The 14,705-nt window shown below is 39.6% G+C and overlaps 1 protein-coding gene across 1 annotated transcript in view; it reads right to left on the reverse strand.

The window, feature by feature from the left end:
- The window catches only part of MALRD1 (MAM and LDL receptor class A domain containing 1), a 435,870-nt gene that overhangs the window by 228,126 nt on the left and 193,039 nt on the right, over positions 1-14,705 (reverse strand). Inside the window, 1 exon segment of the mRNA XM_075061940.1 lies at positions 10,730-11,018. Coding sequence (XP_074918041.1) covers positions 10,730-11,018 — 289 coding nt within the window.

The following is a 14,705-nucleotide window of genomic DNA, read 5'->3' on the forward strand; positions in this document are numbered from 1 at the left end:
GTGACCACATTACTCACAGGTGGTCAAACCACATGTGAATCATGTAGCTCATCCTAATTAAGTTCCAGTCAGGTCTTTATACCACATCATGCTATCTTGCATTCTGCACACACCACTTGCCACAATTTTTCATATCACTCAACCTATTCAGCCAGGCTCTGTTCAATGCCACATACAAAACCGTATGGGTCTCAGCAGGAGATAAAATTACAACAAATATTAGAAACCTTTAAAAGTGAATTAAAGGAGCTTTCCCATACATACCAGTGTCTCGGTTTTGAAGTCCACTGTATTGTGACCTGATAGCAAATTCTGTGCCCTGTTGGTAAGAAGACAATCTTCTGTTTCTAGCCCTAAAGGGTCATGAGGTATTGCTCCCTAAACCTGCCACTGATCCTGAATTAACATTGATGTCGAGAGTAATTTCAGAGGGGGCATTCCAGAGCTGAGGGAAAGAAGGGAATAGATTGTTTTGTGTTTTGTTTTAAGTGTCAGGTGTTTTGAGCTCCAGTAGTGCTAAAAAAGAACAGGCATTGTCTCAGAGTAAATGCCAATAAGATTGTAGATCTAGCTGTGAGACTTCCACTGCCTTTGAATTTATTTTAAAAAAAACATTATACATATGGAATGAAATAGCTGGATCCAAAATTATGTATTAATGCAACAGAGCAAGCCAAACTCATGTATTGAGACATAGGTGGAGCTTGGCTGGAAAAGGTATACAAGGGTCTAAAAAGTATGAAATTCCAGGCAACGTAGGCAGCTTACACTCCTTTCTGTAGGAGAGAATTGCCTTTAGAACCTTACCAAGGTATTACATGAGTTGTTGAGCATATATCAGGTAATCAGTGTTGGATCACTTATGCTGAGGACTGTTATTGTTATACAGTGAAGCTACTACAGTAACCCGCTCATTCTACATTACTTCCACCTTCTCCTATTTTTCTAAGTACAGGAAAAATCATGTCTTAGGTTCAGGAGGTGGCATAGTATTAAATACAGCAGATTACTTTAAACTTGCTACTGTATTATTACAGTACCTACAACATCTCTATTAAGTTAGCAACTTTAATCTCATGCTATTAAAATTAACTATAAATGTAAAACTGAAAATTGCTGATACAGTGGAGTATTATGTCAGATTCATCTCAAAAGGATATTCCTGCCCAAATTAGAAATTCACATTTCTGTATTTGTGAATAAGGCAGTAAACACATACCAGATGAGAACAAAATGAAGAACAGTTCTTAGTCAAGTAATTTTTTGTGAAATTGTATCCTAGCTTTGTCCATCCTACACAAGAAGGCAGGTTATTGGATTTCAATTTTCTTTCTGAGTCTATTGTACTTTACAGAACCACTTGAACTCAAACCACAGTAAGAAGGCATTTAGAAGAGAATTTACACAGCAGACTCTGTTGGTACTACCTCCTTTGGTTTGTCATATAATTACTTCAGTGGAACGGCGACAAGTTGAATTTAAGACATCTTTTTTCAAATGCAAAGTTCAGTTATAATTCAAGGAACACAGTTATTCTGTATGAATGTTGTTTCATCATCTCATATATCAGACCATGTTATATTTATAATTGAAACTGTCAAAGTAGGTAGACTTATAATTTGACATACTTTTCATTTTTATTGAGGCACTATCCTAGGGTTAAATTGACAACCATCATGAAGGTTCAGATTTTAGGATCACTAATCTAAACTGCAATAGTCCAAAAACCAGGGAACAGATTACTTCCCATACCAGAATTGTCTATTGGTGGTTCGACACCTTCCCAAAATCCAGTGGATTCAGCTGCAATCTTTCAAATTCTTAATTTTTAGTCCCAGCTCTGCCATTGACTATGTAGCTCTAGAGAACTCATTTAACCTCTGTGTCAATTTTTCCCATTGTATAGAGAGGATAGTAGTCTTTACTTACCTTCCTGCACAAATATAAAGAACAAATTTTCAAATGGGCCTCCTAATCTGGCACCTGCAATTTTGTGAGTACACAGCAATCACAGGTGAGAATAAAATAAAATAGACTATCACCATTGCAGGAAAACTCTGGAAGTCAGGTGTCTACAGCCTATTTTTACCTGAAAGTTAGTTACACGTGTACAAGTTTAGGTGCAGACAGAAATTGTGGGTGCAATTTTAGAAGCAGTTTTATGCTTCAAGATTTGCTCAACAATATGTTCTAAGCATGTATTATCATTTTGTTTATTATTCATCCTGTACTCTGTTTCAGAGAGTGCCCAGTACTGGATGCTTCAGAGGAAGATACAAACCCCCTGTAATTCAATTAATTGTGCATGGGGAGAAATTTCTTTCTTGACTCAAGCTGAAGATCACTTTATACTCTGAAGCTCTCATAATTGTATCTTAGTGTACCTACAAAGGTTATTCTTATTTGTGTCTAAATTTATCTTGCTGTAGGAATAAGCCACATCAGTATATGTGAAAACAACGTCATGGTGAATACCCAGAGGATTTTTGGATACACAAGATTGAGAGAAATTGACAGAATTTGGCAATTCAAGATCATCCTCTTCCTCTTAATTTCTCTCTCCTTGCTTTCATTTATTTTAATGTTAACTGCATTACTGAATTCTGTAAAACATTTTGAGATATAGCTTTGTGTGTTATGAGTCTAAAATAATCTTATCTGAAACAGACTCACCCACAGGTCATGTCTCCCAATTTCTGTCTGTTAACTGAATGTCTTAAGAGAATTTTCAGTGTAACATTATTTCATATGTAGTAAATACAATATTTTTTGTGGAGCGAAAGCACTCTAGCTTGAGTGCTGAAGATGGTTCATAAACACTAATCACCAAACACTGTAACATGAATCTTTGGTATCTTATTACTGTTACTTTTACAACGATGACTCCGATCCCTGAATCAATGAAATAAGAATTAATATAGTGCATATTTCATACAAAAATAGCCTCACAAGGTCATATTTTGTAACTCAACCTTCCTTTATCTTCTCCTCACATAGGTGATGTCATCGTCCCTACTGTTTTGTCTTAGATTGTAAGCTCTTTGAGATGGGGACCTACCATGTTATGTCTGTAAAGTGTCATGCGCATCCATGGCTATGTTCAAATAAATACATATATTACATTAAATAATGATCCTACACACCTTCCCAACTACAACTATAGCCAAGTCAATGTTGAGCTATAGCTTAGTCAAGGTAAGAATGCTTCACCTTTCTCCCTTTACAACCCTCTTCTCCTTCTCCCTGATGCAGAAGTTTCTCATCTGTTTTCCGCCTTTAATTTCTCCACTTGCTCAAGTGACTCCATTCTATTCCATATTCTGATCTTCCTTGTGCCCATCCTCATTCCCTACCTTACTCTTCTTCTTAACCTCTCACTCTCCTCTGGCTTTTCCCCTCACAATACAAATATGCTTTAGTCTCTCCTGGCTTTAAATAAACAGCCCAGTCAAAGAGTTTAGAGATGAAAGAGAGATGGGCTGTTTACAATTGCTTTCTGGAGCTCCTCTCCTCCAAATCAATCCTAGGCCCTCTCCAATCCAGCTTCCAACCCTTGCATTGTACTGAAACTTCTCTTGCCAAGGTATTTATTAATCTCTTTATAGCTAAAGTTCTGTATCAGTACTCAATCCTCATCCTCCTTCACTTGTCAGCCACCTTTGGCACTATCACCTTTGGCTTCTCTTCTTGAAATCCTGTCTTCCCTGGGCTTCTGTGTCTCTGTCCTGGTTCTCCTCCTACATCTCTAATAGCTCTTTCAGCATGTCCTTCAGAGGACCCTCCTCATCCCTTCTCCAACTTTCTATGGGGGTTCCCTTCTTTTCTCCCTCTCTATCTTAACTCTGGATAAGCTCATCTACAAAGACAAATTCAACTACTATCACTATGCAGATGGTTCACAATTGTAGTCCTCTACTCCAGATTGGTCTCCTTCTGTTCAAATTAAAATCTCTGTCTGTCTCTCTGACCTCTCCTTGTGGATGTCTAGCTGCCAGCTCAAGCTCAACATGGCTAAAACAGAGCACCTAATCTTCTCCCCAAAAACCTCTCACCCCCCTCCTTTCTTGATCACGGTGGATGGCATCACCATCCTTCCTGTCACTCAGGCCCATAATTTGTGCATCTAGGCTATATCTAATTCTTGCCCATTTTCTCTGCATAATATCTCTAAGAGATGGCCTTTCCTAGCTATCCACATTGCTAAAACTCTTGCCCAGGTTCTCATCTTCTTGCATCTTGATTATGGCAACCTCTCTCTCTCTCTGGCCTTGACAAATGCAATCTTGCCCCACTTCTACCCATTTAGAATAAATTTCCTAGACTGTCCCTTTGACCATGTCATTTTTTTCTTTGCATCCCTTTACTGGTTCCTCCTTCTCTAACATAAGTTACTTGTATTCACTTTCATAGCCCTTCATGGTCAATCTCTGCCATCCATCTATCATCTTTCATTCACAATTGAAGTGTCAATGCTTGCCTCTGATTGGCCTATGACGCCAACCTCCATTGCCTACTTGTTAAATTTTCAGATAAGCACCTTTCTGCTTTTTCCCGTGCTACCCCACAAGCTTGGGAGTAGCTCCCATTAACATCCCCAAAACTGTCTCATTATCCACTTTCAATTCCTCCTCGAAACTCTTTCCCATGATGTCCATGAAAAACTTGACAACAGTTAGACTGCTAGTGCACAGAAACCACCAGTGGTCAAGCTGCCCAATACTGTTTCATTGTTTACTTGTTCTTCCCCATCTTGGCTTGCTATTTTATAAGCAATTTGGGGAAGGGAATGCCTTTTTGTTCTGAGTCTGTACAGTGCCTAGCACAATGGGGTCCTGGTCTATGACTAGGGTGCCTAGGCACTACAGTAACACAAATAAATAATAAATAATAATTAATAGATTAAAATGCAAAATGGGTCACTCAGCTATGAGATTTATTAATATTCCATCAAAATTAATAACATGGAAAGGTCCTCACACCTTTTCTGCAGCCGTTACTTGGCAGTGCAAGGGAGTCACTTCTATTGACCTCCCCTACTCAGCCCAGCTATGGTGGAAGGAGAACAGGGGACACTTGCCTGATATGCCCCTGTGACAGGGCGCACTAGCCCTGCACAGGATGGGAAAGGGTTAACTCTACCTTGTGGGCTGAGGAAACCATGCCCCCTTCACTCTAATGGGCATGCTCCAGGTGCACTGGTATAAAAGGGAGCATGTCAGCTCAGTTCTGGCCAACTGCCAGGAGAAAGGATATATGCTGCTGGCTCCAGCCAAGGATCATCTGAAGCCTGAGGCCATGGGAACTGGTAGACTCCAAGGTACCTTGCTGAGGGCCTGGACCCTCTTACCCAAGCTGCCACCCCCTTTTCTTGTTGTGGAAGACCCCATCCTAACTGACTCTGGCTACTTGGCCTTACTGTCCTGTCTCACCAGGGTGAATTTACTGACTGTTGCCATTAGGCCTTACTGCCCCATTAAAAGAGGCGAATCTATGGACTGTGGCCACTAGGCATTACTGCCTCACCAAGAGGGGCAAATCTATTGGCTCTGGCCATTGGACTGCATTGTCCTGTCTCAACAGGGCATATTTACTGACTGTAGCTGTTGGGCCTTACTGTCCTGCCAACTGGAGCAAATCTATTGACTCTGGTCATTGGGCTGCTCTGCCCAGCTATTAGGGGAGAGTACATTGACTTTGGCCATGAGGCCTCCTTTCGCTACTAGGAAGGGTAAGTATATTGACTTGGGTTTAGGAGTGTGATGGGGCGCACTCACCATGCACCAGATGGGGTTTTCCCCAACCCTGTCACAGTTGCCCTGTGAGCAAAGGGACAGAGAGGGATGGAATATGGGAAGAACCTTAGCTCGACTCCCTGCAATCCCCTCTTGCTGGCCTGGCAGTGAACTGGCCAGACACATAGTGGGGAGTAGGCTACTCCAGAAAAGGAGATGAACACTCCAGAGCAAAGGCAGATCAGAGGAGTCATAGTTCTTTTCCAGGGCTGCTCCAGAAGTGCTGCAGCTATGTGCTTCCCCTTACCCAAGGCAGACTGTACATTTCAAATCCAGTCCAAAGCAAAGAAAGCCACAGTGGAAGGAGTAAGTAGTGCTACCTTCCTACACAGGCTACCATTGTAGAGTGTGAACAGCTCCAGATACTACAATAGCCATCACTATTCATACATTGAAGAGTCGATAAGCAGTGCCCTGAAATGAGGCTTTATTGTTTCTGAGCCTCAACAGTCTAAGCAGCTCTGAGTGACTTGCCAGTCTGGGGTGGTTGCTAAGCAGCGCCATGCGGACAGGCAGTTAGTCAGCAGTCCATGACAATGCTTTCAAAATGACTTTTTTTTTTAAGTTGTCAAACTCTCTCCTCCAACCTTTAAATATTATTGAATATTTACCAAGGAGAGAAACAGCAACAGGAAATACCGAATTTAAATACTTAGAAGACTAGTGTCTTATTATAGAGTTATACCTCTGTCCTCTTTTAAAATTAGCAGCTGTGACTATCTGTCTCCAGGTACTGACATATTTGGGAACAGCCCCCTCCCCCCCAAGAAAAACCCCAGTTTGCAGCACATGAGGCATTCTCTAAGTCAAACAAACAGACAAAAGAAAGGTCCTGTCCCCTCTTTTCCCCTTATGAGAGAGAGGAATTGGGAGGAAAACAAAGAAAGGAGAAGGTGGCCTGTCTTTCAGACAGTCTTTCTGGAGTCAGCTATATGAGCTTGGTCCATCAGGTTCTATTGCCCCTGGTCTATCACCAGCCCCTCCTCTTGGGGCATACTGCTTTGCAGCTGGTCCATGTAGCATCAGGAGTGATGACGCCTGTGATTGTCTCCTTCTCAGTTGCCCTTTTTCTGTTGTTAGCAGTCTCTGAGGTGGAGCAACTCTCCTCCTGTTCTATAAAATGGCATCCTCCAGGTGCACTTGGAGCCAAACAGAATTGGCCTGTGGGCACAGTCAGTCCTGGGGCCTGCAATGCATTCATTGCAAACACAGACAACACACCACTGGTCATTATAAAATTAAACCTATGGAAACAAGACTAAATGTCTCGGTCTTGGTTTATCTCAGTTGCACAGTTTCAGGTGCTGCTTTGTTTCCCTCTGCCCAGTGTCAAAGGGTATCAAGGGGTCCAAATTCCTGCAACTAATTCCATCTCCGTAACTGTCCATAATGCAGCAAAAAGCATGGCTTAATAGCAGGTCTAGCCTGGGACCTTTGGAAATCAGAGTTTAAATCTCTGGTCAGGACAAATGGAAATTCTGTAGGTGAGAAAAGGCAAATAGATTTACATAAACTCTAAACATAATGTCAGCTAAGATGAATCCTAAGGCACCAATACTGTTACTTTGAAATTGCTGTGAACATCTGAAGTTCTACAGATTACATCCTGGACATATCATACAAAGGAATGGGTCCCTCATGGCTTTTTCTTAGGCTTTAATAACTTTTGTTTGATAGAAGTATTTTTGAACAGCCTTTCACCTTTAAAAGCAAAGCTTTTAAAGTTTCAAATTTTGCCACAGGGACTTATATCTACTGTAAATGCAGCAGATCCAGAAACACCAGAGAGTACAGAATTAGAAACCTCAGCAAATGCACTTCATAGGGTCTCTGTAGTATAAAGTTTTACTTTTCAAGTATTGATCCTGTCTGTAATGAAGGCCACAGAGTCTGGGCTGTGATTGAAGTGAGCAGAATGGCATGGATTGTAAGTATTTGATGAGGTATTAAGGATATATTTTGAAACCCTTGCACACCCTGGGCCAATTCTGACCTTGATGCACTGTGCTAGATGGAGTTTCCAATCCAGCAAGTGTGGTAAATGAAATTCTGAAGAAGAAAACCATCCTTTAGCAGCAGCCACATAGAGAGTTTGTGTGTTTCTATAGGCTTTTCCATGGTATTGATCAGTGTAGTGTCTGTGCACCTCTCACAAATTAATGGACTCCTCCTCAAAATACTCTTTTGAGATGGGAAAATACCTTAATTTTATTGATTCGGAACAGAGACAAGAGAGATTAAATAAATATTAAAGTTCCTAGACAGGAAGTTAAGGTAAAACCAGGAAAAAATCTCTCCCCAAAATTCACCACAAAACCCAAACTACCTCTCCCTGGTGCGGAGTCCATGACCTGCCTGCTACCACCAGGCATGACCATGGGATCACTGGGAAGTGACACTGGGGGAGGAGACATCTCTCCAGATATTCTGATATGGGCAGCAGAATCTCATTGTGGTCTCATTGTGACTTAAGATTTCCTCCCCTCATCAGGCAGTCAAGAGGCAGGTAGGTGCCATAGCCTCCTAGGGCTCACCCACAGCCCCTAACTGACAGGAGTCAGTTTGTCCCACACCCTGGCCCTAATCTCTCACCTTTTGTGCATAATTGCTTTGTAGAAGTTATTGCAGCCTAGATATCTATGAAAAATGTTAAAAAATGCTTTCTGTAAATATGTCTGAGTTGTGTTCGTTTCCCCACACAATCAAAATTTCAATTAAAAAATTAATTGCAAAATCAAAAATGTTGGAGAATTTTGACCAGTTCTGTCTCAGCCTGGGGATATAGAATTATTAGAGCTGGAAGGGACCTCAGGAGATCATCTAGTCTAACCCACTGCTCAAAGCAGGATCAATCCCCAAATGGCCCCCTCAAGGATTGAACTCACAATGCTGGGTTTAGCAGGCCAATGCTCAAACCACTGAGCTATCCCTCCCCCCATAGAGTGATAGGATTTCTGCACACATGCCATCTGCAATTTTCAAAACGATTGTGTAGGTAAACTAAATATAACACCCTCATGAAGAGGGACAAAGCGCTTCCTCAATTGTTAATAATGGTCCAATCCAGTTTAACAAAAACAATTACATTTTACATCTTTTGTTCCAAATAATTTGTTGTTGATGTTGCATCAGAGGTCACATGATTTCCATGAACACTATGGAGTAATAGCAAATGTCAATTACCATCTTTATGTACCTAATGGCAATTACTGTCTCATTGTAATCAGCCTCAGTCATTGATAATGCTAGCCACTCTGTCATTGTATCCACAGTACCCATGACTGTTAGCATGAACTATTTCTTATGCCTATATATATTTTGGGAAGTGGACAGTAAGAGGAATACAAATTAGAGATGACTGGAGGATGACTGTTCTATTTTGCAGCAACATTTGAGGTTTCAAAATTGCTTTCATTCTCCATTGAAACACAATCAAAACGTTTTGGCCATTTTTTGAAAAACTAAATTGTCAGTTATTTTTAGCTTGAAACCTGAGTTTTTCAATTCAGGAAGCAAGAGTGTGTTCGTATATGCCTGTCTGGCTAAGGTATTGGCTGAGATCTGGGAAATCCAGGTTCAAGTCCCTGCTCTCTTGGAGTCAGATTGATATAGAATGAAAATCTCTGCTGTGACTCAGGCAGAATCCCAGGCCAGTGACCTCACCCTCACACTACAGTGTATCTCCTGTCTCACCCCCATCCCCGATACAAACTTCATTGAAACCAATGTCTCAGCAAAATGGGATATTTTGACAACATTTCATTTAATCTAGAGAATTCCCACCAGCTCTAGTATGGATATTATGCTGAAGATCAGAATCAGAGAGCCTTTTTGAAAGAAAAATCTTTCGCCATCCCAAAGAGAAGAAAGAGGAAAGTGAATCCAAACCATCAACCATTAGAATAATATCATTCTCTAGGAAAAGTACAGCGTTTCTACCACAGCCAAGCCTAGACTGTTTTAAACTGTGTTTGTCATAATTTTCAAGTAGTTATGCAATTTGATGGTAACTACTATACTTATGGAAAGAACAAATGTGAAACAAAAGATCAATAAAATAAAAATTACAGCTTATAGTATCCCAATTCACTGTCTCAACGAGGCTTTCTGAAAACAGATTTAGGAAAATAACAGGCTCCCAATTCAATGGAAACCCATTATAAATGCCTCCCCTTCAAAAGATACAAAATCCTGAGAGCCTATACTGCCCTCAAACCATGGCAGAAATCTCATTTTGAGTTGCATATTCATAGATTGCATCTGAGAGCCTAGCTGCCAAATGGTGTCTAAAAAACAGAAAGACCTTTTTCCCGATTCACTGGCCATGAATCACTCACAATCAAAATTGATGGAAATTAAGGGTTAGCTTCTGACTTAAATTTCAGTTCATGCTGGAAGCTATGGGTTGATTGGTGGCACACTAATTACAGTGGGAGCATATGCTGGAGTAGCAGCTCTGTCATCCTTGCAACAGTTCTTCTGGCAAGTATGCAGGCAGGGGTTTTTGCCCTCTTCCTCTTGTCTCACATGTACCTTTTGCATCCAGGGAGGGGCTAGCAGGAAGCTGTACGTATACTCCCCATTGGGATTCTGCCTAGTCTTTGCATATGGGCTTTAGGGAAGCAAGCCCCTTGTACTCTTTGTCCTTTTACACTTGATTCTACAAGTGAATAGCCCCACTGACTTAAATGGGACCACTCCTGTGAGTTTGTCCTGCTCAAGATGAGTATGTCATGCAGATTCAGGATCAGCGACTCACTTTTCCAAACAGCTCTTCTACGCAATACTTTGGTCAACATACTAAAGAGCTACTTCAAATTATATTCATTTCTGACCATTAAAAGAACTCAAACAGAAAAGTCAAAGCAAGGGTTGTTTGCTACTCTTTTCAGAATCTGATGCTGTGAAATTGCTAAGTCTATTTAATAGGAATGTACCTGTTGAAGGTAGTGCTGTGGGTTCTGCTGATAAGTCAGGTGATGGCAAACATTCCTTAGTGAACGTGATGTCGTCAATTGCTATGTCGCCCCTGTATTCTTTCCCAACTTGCCCTTCAAAGGTGATCTGAAAGTCCTCATCTGCATTCAGAAGCAACAGCCTCCTCTGCCAGAAATTTCCCTGGTTTCCAGTTAGGTGGAATAGGACTTTTTCTTGGTTTGATGCTGTCACCTGATAGATGGTTAATGATCCAATGTTCACTCCATACATATTGTAATAAAATAATATCTGCAACCAAGAGTAATGACATTAAATACCCAGTAAGGAACATTAAGTATACTCGGTCATTATAATTACCCTAAATATTCACTACACCAGCATCCTCAGTTCTCAGAAGAGCATCAAAATTGCTGAATAATTCATTATCCAGGGTTTTAATTAAACACAAGGAAAAATATAATTAGTAGTAATCTGTAGAACTATTCCTTCAGTAAACTAATGAAAGTTATTTTGGAAACCAACATTTCAGGGCTTATAGAGCTGCTAGTAGACTTCTTCTGAGAAAATTTCACATTTAAATTCAAAACTGTGAAAACTAATGACACAGCAGAGGCAGGGAGTAATATATAAACAATATCCTTTAACATATGCGGAGTATCTTGAATCACTCAAGTGCAACTCTTCTCAGGCTAATTATAGTGTTGTTGATGGACTCTGAAGTGCCTCACTTGCACAGAGCTCTTTCCTACCCTAGTATGATTGTTTCAGAGTGAGTCTCTACAAAGAGACACTAAGGAAAATAGAAGGATTCATAAGTGAAAAGAGAAAGACTATTGAACATAATGACAGTGCTCAAGTAGGATAACAGTGGATAAAGTACAAGGAAGAACCACAGTGAAGGAAAGATGTTGTCATTGTCAGTGAAGCATTTATTCTTACGCTTTGTTCTCTTTCAACCAGATTCTAGTCCATGACAGAACTTTACCTCTCACTCCATGACTACTTAGTCTCCTTAACAGCCTCTTGTGATGGATTTATCAAAGACTTCTTAAAATAAATTACAACTATGAATTCTATATTTTCAACTAATTTCCTGGTACAGAAGTAAAACTTGCTGGTCTGTAATTTATGGGATCACCTTGGAACTTGACAAAATGTAGACTCAACTCTCACTATCCTTCAGTTGTCTGGTAGAGCAACTGATTTTAATGACAGATTATACAGTATACCTGCCATAAAGTTATGCTCCTTTCTATTAGTATCACTTTCCACTTTTTGAAGGATACTGTTTTGGCTTGAATATATCTCGCTTTTTAACAACACTGTTTTTAACTTGCCTTCTGTCTCTTTTTACATTTAGCAATTTGCATATCTTCTATGGCTGAAATGGTGGGTGCATTGAAGTCAATGGGAGTTTTGGTATTGACTTCAGCGGGGCCAGGATTTCTACCTATGGCTCTAATGTGTATACTTTAGTAGCTTCTGCACTGACTTCAAGGAATTTAGACTCCTGCTCATTATAAGAAATAAGAAAATGTATCTACTCTGGTGCAGTCCTGGGCCTTGAAACAGGTAGTTTTTGTGGAACATAAGATTTCATATATCAGACGAGTACACTGGTCAGCTGAGATTGGAATCTGCATCTTCAAGTGGCATCAACTGAAAATGGTATCCCCATTCCCACCCTATTATATATGTAGCTAAATATGCAATTGTGTGCATGAGAGAAAACCCTCCTGATCCCTGTAGGCAATGAATGTACTCTGTGAAACACAAGATTATCATCCTTATGTCATTATAGTCTTTATTCCATTCCATGTCTACTTTGCCTCTCAATCACTGATGCTCACCAGCACTTCTTAACATCAAAACAGTTGGCCACAGTTCACAAAGCCAGCCATCCACGTGTGCGTGTCAACATGATTCAAACCCAAGTTCTCTTGAAGAACTGGTATAAAAGGAAACTTCACAACTGCAGAAATGTTCAAAAAAGTGCTTGAAAAGTCAAAGCTGGCTTTGACTGGTTCAAAATAGGAAAAAGGTCTTCTGCTTAAAGATTAAAGGCAATTCTATATACCTGATAAAAACATTTAGTCATGAACAAGCTAATTCTCGCCAGCTGTGACCCTCCTCCATTCTTTTGGCACTTAATATACAGTATCAATCAATATTCATACAATGGAACATTTAACATTAGTTAGCCTATATTTCTTCAAAGCATATTTTATTGTTTACACATAGATGTTAAAAGGAGTGGGACTAAAAGTCCGAGAACATGAGGAGAAAGGATTTAGGCAGAAATTTTCAAACATGGGGGAAGATTTTTTTTCATATCTTTTTCAGAAGGCTGCTAGGAAACTGATTTGGAAAACACAAGTTCATGGCCCAGAATTTCCAAGTTAAATGTTTAATGGTTAGTTTATTTTTTCTTTATTGATAAACTGAGTTACTCATGTTATATTTGTATAACAAAATCTGATCATTTTTTTTAACATGTCCTGAATTTCTTATCTATAAAGGGTTTGGGATTTGACAAGAAGAGAGAGAAAATGAAATCAAGTGATCTGGAAAATATCAAAACAACCAAAACTGTTAAAAGTAAACTTCCCAAATCACTATTACACTTTCTCTTTTTCAGTATGAACTATCTGGGTAAGGGGTTAAAGTTTGAGCTGAGGTTCCATTTGGAAAATTCAGTAAATCTATTTAGAAATGTATTTAGATTAGACCGCCTCAGTTCCAAAGAGCAGCTCTGCACCTGTACACTCAGAATCAGCTCATATCAAAGCCTCTTTAAAAATCAAATTTAAATTTGTCAGCATCAAGAAGATTTCTGATAGTTGCCCTCCTGACATGTCTAGTTTCTGTATGGAATCAAACCAAGATAAAGTAGCTGTATAGGTGTTAATCAGCAAAACAAAATGAATCTCTGCAAAATTCTAATATGGAAGATGAAATACCCTCTTTTACAAGTCAAAATTAAATTAAATGATAAAATTTGTGCAAGCAGGCAGTCATTGATATTTTCTTTCAATCAAGGGATTGGAACTCAGTTACTGTATGAGTAAGAATTCCAGCCATATAATTAGTAGTGGAGATACTTCAAGGTGATGGGAGGAGGAGTGGTTGTTTTGTGATCAGAACAGCAAAGAACTGCAGAGCAGGTGTACATGTAAATGGATAAATTGAAAAGGCTGACATTTCTGCTAGTATGCTGGGTAAATATTTACATGCTAACAGTGATTTACTCTATCTTGCATTTATGAATTGAAATTATATTTCCTGAATGCTTGCTTTTAGACTCAAAATTCACTAGATTCCTTCCCCTAACTTTCAGGGCTGTACACAACTTAGGTTTCTCTTACCTCTGCCCACATCTCCTTTTATCTTTCACCTTGTCTTTACTCCACTCAAAATGCTAAATTAACTTTACCCCTTAATCTCCTGTCTTTTCTCTTGGCCTTCTTCAACACCACCCTTTATGCCTGGAAACCCCTTCCCGGCACTGCCTTCAAACTTCCTTTCCCTCCTCCTTTGAATGTCTCATAAAAATATTTCTTACAAAGGCCTCAAATCCTTTATTCTTCCAGTAGTTTTATTCATGCTTATATGTGCAAGTTTGCGTGCATTAAGGAAGGCAGGAGTTAAATACAGGAGGAGGAGGAGGAAGGAGAGACAATGGTAAACAAAATTATTTCTGCTAGTGAAAATACATAGAGTTGGCAATATTTATGTTTGATTCAGGTGTAGGGTTTATTATTTAAATAAGAAAGTGTATGTGTTATGCATGCATTACCAATTAGATTAGCAAGAATGCTTTAATAACCCTCTTTTAATAGACTGTTAACCCGTCATGACAACCCCATTTATCTGTACATTGTAAAACCTTATAAATTGTGGAAAACAAGAGTCAATGAGTGGAAAAATACAGTATGTAAATAGAGCAGGTAATATTATAAAAACATTTCCCAAAAA

Source organism: Chelonoidis abingdonii, chromosome 2 (genome assembly GCF_003597395.2).
Source record: "Chelonoidis abingdonii isolate Lonesome George chromosome 2, CheloAbing_2.0, whole genome shotgun sequence".
Classification (NCBI taxonomy): Eukaryota; Metazoa; Chordata; order Testudines; family Testudinidae; genus Chelonoidis; species Chelonoidis abingdonii.